This window comes from Rutidosis leptorrhynchoides, chromosome 8 (genome assembly GCF_046630445.1).
Source record: "Rutidosis leptorrhynchoides isolate AG116_Rl617_1_P2 chromosome 8, CSIRO_AGI_Rlap_v1, whole genome shotgun sequence".
Lineage (NCBI taxonomy): Eukaryota > Viridiplantae > Streptophyta > Magnoliopsida > Asterales > Asteraceae > Rutidosis > Rutidosis leptorrhynchoides.
Window position 1 is genome coordinate 204,351,123 of NC_092340.1, and position 3,956 is coordinate 204,355,078.

General features: G+C 34.5%; 1 protein-coding gene across 1 annotated transcript; it reads left to right on the plus strand.

Moving 5' to 3' along the window:
- The first annotated feature begins 3,033 nt into the window (after positions 1-3,033).
- On the plus strand, positions 3,034-3,654 carry LOC139864006 (uncharacterized). Its single transcript, XM_071852599.1, has one exon. The coding sequence runs from the start codon at positions 3,034-3,036 to the stop codon at positions 3,652-3,654; it is 621 nt and encodes a 206-aa protein (XP_071708700.1).
- The last annotated feature ends 302 nt before the right edge of the window (positions 3,655-3,956 follow it).

A 3,956-nucleotide genomic window follows, 5' to 3' on the forward strand; every position in this document is an offset into this window, starting at 1 on the left:
ATAATCAATTAATAATAAACATATTATTAAAATAAAAGCATATATTAAACACAAATATAAACCTAAGGGTAGTTAAGTAATCTTACTTCTAACCCCGGTTTCAGTCTGTTACATAAAAAAATAATGAAACCTATAAATTTTTAATGATATCACTAATAAATATATATATTTGTTCGACTACAAGTACATATTTTAATATATATACAAATGATATAGGTTCGTGAATCCGAGGCAAACCCTGCATTGTTCAGTATCGTCGTATGAATATTTTTACTACAAAATATTGTAGAGTGAGTTTCATTTTCTCCCTTTTTAAATGCTTTTGCAATATATATATTTTTGGGACTGAGAATACATGCGCTACTTTTATAAATGTTTTACGAAATAGACACAAGTAATCGAAACTACAATATATGGTTGAATGATCGAAGCCAAATATGCCCCTTTTACTTGGTAACCTAAGAATTAGTAAACCAGTATACTAATTGACGCGAATCCTAAAGATAGATCTATTGGGCCTAACAAACCCCATCCATTGTAGCGGATGCTTTAGTACTTCGATGTTGTTTTTATCATGTCCGATGAATTTTCCGAAATGATAGGGGATATTCTTATATGCATCTTGTTAATGTAGGTTACCAGGTGTTCAATCCATATGAATGATTTTTGTCTCAATGCATGGGACGTATATTTATGAGAAATACAAATGAAAATCTTGTGGTCTATTAAAATGATGGAAATGATTGATTATGATAAACTAATGAACTCACCAACCTTTTGGTTGACACTTGAAAGCATGTTTATTCTGAGGTATGAAAGAAATCTTTCGCTGTGCATTTGCTCATATTAGAGATATTACTTGGAGTCATTCATGATATATTTCAAAAGACGTTGCATTCGAGTCATCGAGTTCATCAAGATTATTATTAAGCCAATTATAGTTGGAGGTATTATGAAATAGTATGCTTGCCGTCAACTTTCGATGTAAAGAAAGTTTGTCTTTTAAAAATAAATGCAATGTTTGTAAAATGTATCATATAGAGGTCAATTACCTCGCGATGTAATCAACTATTGTGAATCGTTTATATTGTATATGAACGGGGAGCTTCATCTTGTTCTTGTTCTACTTCTGGTTTATGAATTTCAGTACCACTACAGGTACCGAACTGAATTTAGTTACTCCATAACTTTCATTTTTTCAAGAATATTAAGTTTGCAATATAAACCTAATAACGATTGTTGGAAAGTTGGTAAGTAAGTTTTAGTATATATGTTTAAGAGTCTATTTATCCCATCATTGTAAACATCCATCATTACAAGCATCTATTTCATCATTATCTTGTGTAATTTTAAGCTAAATAATTGTACCGTATTTTTCTTTAGAAAACTACCCTTTAGTAAATCACTTAGAATAGTAAAGAACACTATCTTGATTTCAAACATCAGTATCTTCATTTCCAACAGCATGTTGCAAATTACAAATTTTATTAATCTAAACAGAGCACCTTATAAACGTTATTTTACCTTCCTCAAATGAATTGTAAATTTAGAAATGAAAAATACAGAAAGGTCTAACATAAATCCTTTATAACTGATTCCATTTGTATAAGCAAACATAAAATAATATAATAATAATAATAATAATAATAATAATATACTAGAATAAAAACTTTTAGAATAATCGTTGGGCGATTAGGGCAATGCGTCAATACCGTTTCTTACCTTCTCACGGAGCTGGAGTATGGGTCGATCAGTTTATCGGAAAGAAGACGACGGATGGTTCTGTAAGGTTCGTAACGGGACCAATAAGGATACAGGTTATCATTCGATTCCTAACCCTTACGCAAAGAAAAATGAGACAACGTTCTATATTACTAATCTCTCTGATCGACTAGATCGCAAGGGTTTATGGAACGTATGCCAATCATATGGCACAATTGTCGATTCCTATGTGGCCTTTAAAAGATCGAAACTTCGTAAAAGATTCGGCTTCATTAGGTTTTCGGAGGTTAAAGATGTAGTCATGTTTGCAAGGCTACTCTCGACCATCAGGAAACATGTAACAAACATCAGGAGGGTTCAAGTAATAATTATACAAAAATTGTTACCGATTCGGTGAAATCTGCTGTGGGTGTCCCGAAAAAGAAACTGGTACTACTTGAACAAGACCTCGTCCAGATGTCAAACTCCATGGAAACGATATTGGTTAAGTTGAAGGATGCTCAAACTATGCAGGGTGTTCGGACGATATGCAAGGAAGAAGGTTTTGAGGACATCACAATTCAACATGTGGGAGGCCTTTGGTTATGGTTTATGTTCCCAATGGTTGATGCTTGTACTGCCTTTAAAATCAATGCCACGTTGAAGAAATTATTTTTATAGTAAGGCCAATTTCGAAGAACTTTGTGTTGGACGAAAGACTCACATGGATTGAAATTTCAGGTTTGCCTCTATGTGCTTGGAAATCAAGCGCATTTCGTAAAGTAGCGAATATTTTTGGCAAGTTTATATTTTTCAATAAGAACAATAATGATGCCATGAGTATGGGACGAGTGTTTGTACAACAAAAAATGTGGGATTTATTAATGAAACAGTGGGTGTCATTATTCATGGGGTTGAATATGATGTTGAAATCCATGAAGTAGGCACTTGGATGGCTAAGTTGGAAGAGGATGAAGAAGTTTCAGATGATGATATCTCAACTATACCTTCAGTTCATTTGGAATATATTGATGATGAACAAGAGGGTGTTAATGTTAATACGGTTAACGAGTCAACTACACTTGGTTTGAACAAAGAGGAAACAGAGAACACGAGCAGCCATTCTCATGTGGGTCAGAAGAGCACCCTTCAATCCAACAATCTTAAGTGTTTAACTTTTCCAGGTATAGGTTCTGGTACACAACCTTCATGGTTTGTGGATGAATTAAAGTCGTTCTACAAGGCAGGTGCTAAAGTCGGGTTAGACAAGGATAGATGCAACGATGTGTATTCTAACTTGAGGTGTCAAGTGGCTGATTTAATGTTTCCCAAATGAAGCTTTTATCGATCAATCTGTGGGGGAGTAAGAAGAGGATAAAGCGTGTTTGGGTGAAAGAGATGTGTTACGCTAAGAATATTCAGTTTTTAGGCATTCAAGAGTCCAAAATGTCTAAACTTGAACTGGTTAGCCTAAAGTCTTTATGGGGTAATTACACGTTCGATTATGCGGTGTCGTTATCGAGGGGTTTCTCAGGTGGAATTATTTCGATGTGGGACCCAATTTTTTTTGTAAAGGAGCGTATATGGTGTGATGACAATTTCATTATCGTCAAAGGTAAATGGGTCAATTTGACTTCCACTTTTTTCATGATAAATATATATGGACCCCAAACTTTGACAGCAAAAGCTAATTTATGGGAGAGACTTTCAAACTTCATCCGAGGTAATGAAGGTGTATTTGTACTTTTTGGTGACATGAATGAAGTTCGAAATGAAGACGAGCGTTTTGGTTCATCATTCAATGTGGTTGAAGCCAATACATTTAACTCCTTTATTGTTGATACGGGTTTGTTGGATATTCCGTTAAGCGATCGTCGCTTCACATGGATGAATAAGGCAGGGTCGAAAATGAGTAGAATAGATAGGGTCCTTGTGTCTCATAATGCTTTGTAAATTTTTGTGGACTTAAGTGTAGATGTAGTGACCCGACCAAATCATGTTTGACGGCGCCGACTACTTAGGTCCTGTTACGTGGTCATAAGTCTTTAACGTGACGTTTGACCAAAATATGTCGCATTCATTTCATAAGTAAAAGGATGTTTCAAGTTTACAAAAGTAGTTCAATGACTAGTTACATTTCAATGTTTAACGTACAAATGAAACCTATGCGATACAATTTATAAAAGTAGTCAAAAGACGCTCCAACAATGCACGTATACTCGACATCCAAGCAAGTATCAAAAAGTAAGCGGAAG

What these genes read in the sequence shown, in the direction of transcription:
- LOC139864006 (XM_071852599.1), top strand. Translation starts at nt 3,034, where the DNA reads ATGAAGCTTTTATCGATCAATCTGTGGGGGAGTAAGAAGAGGATAAAG.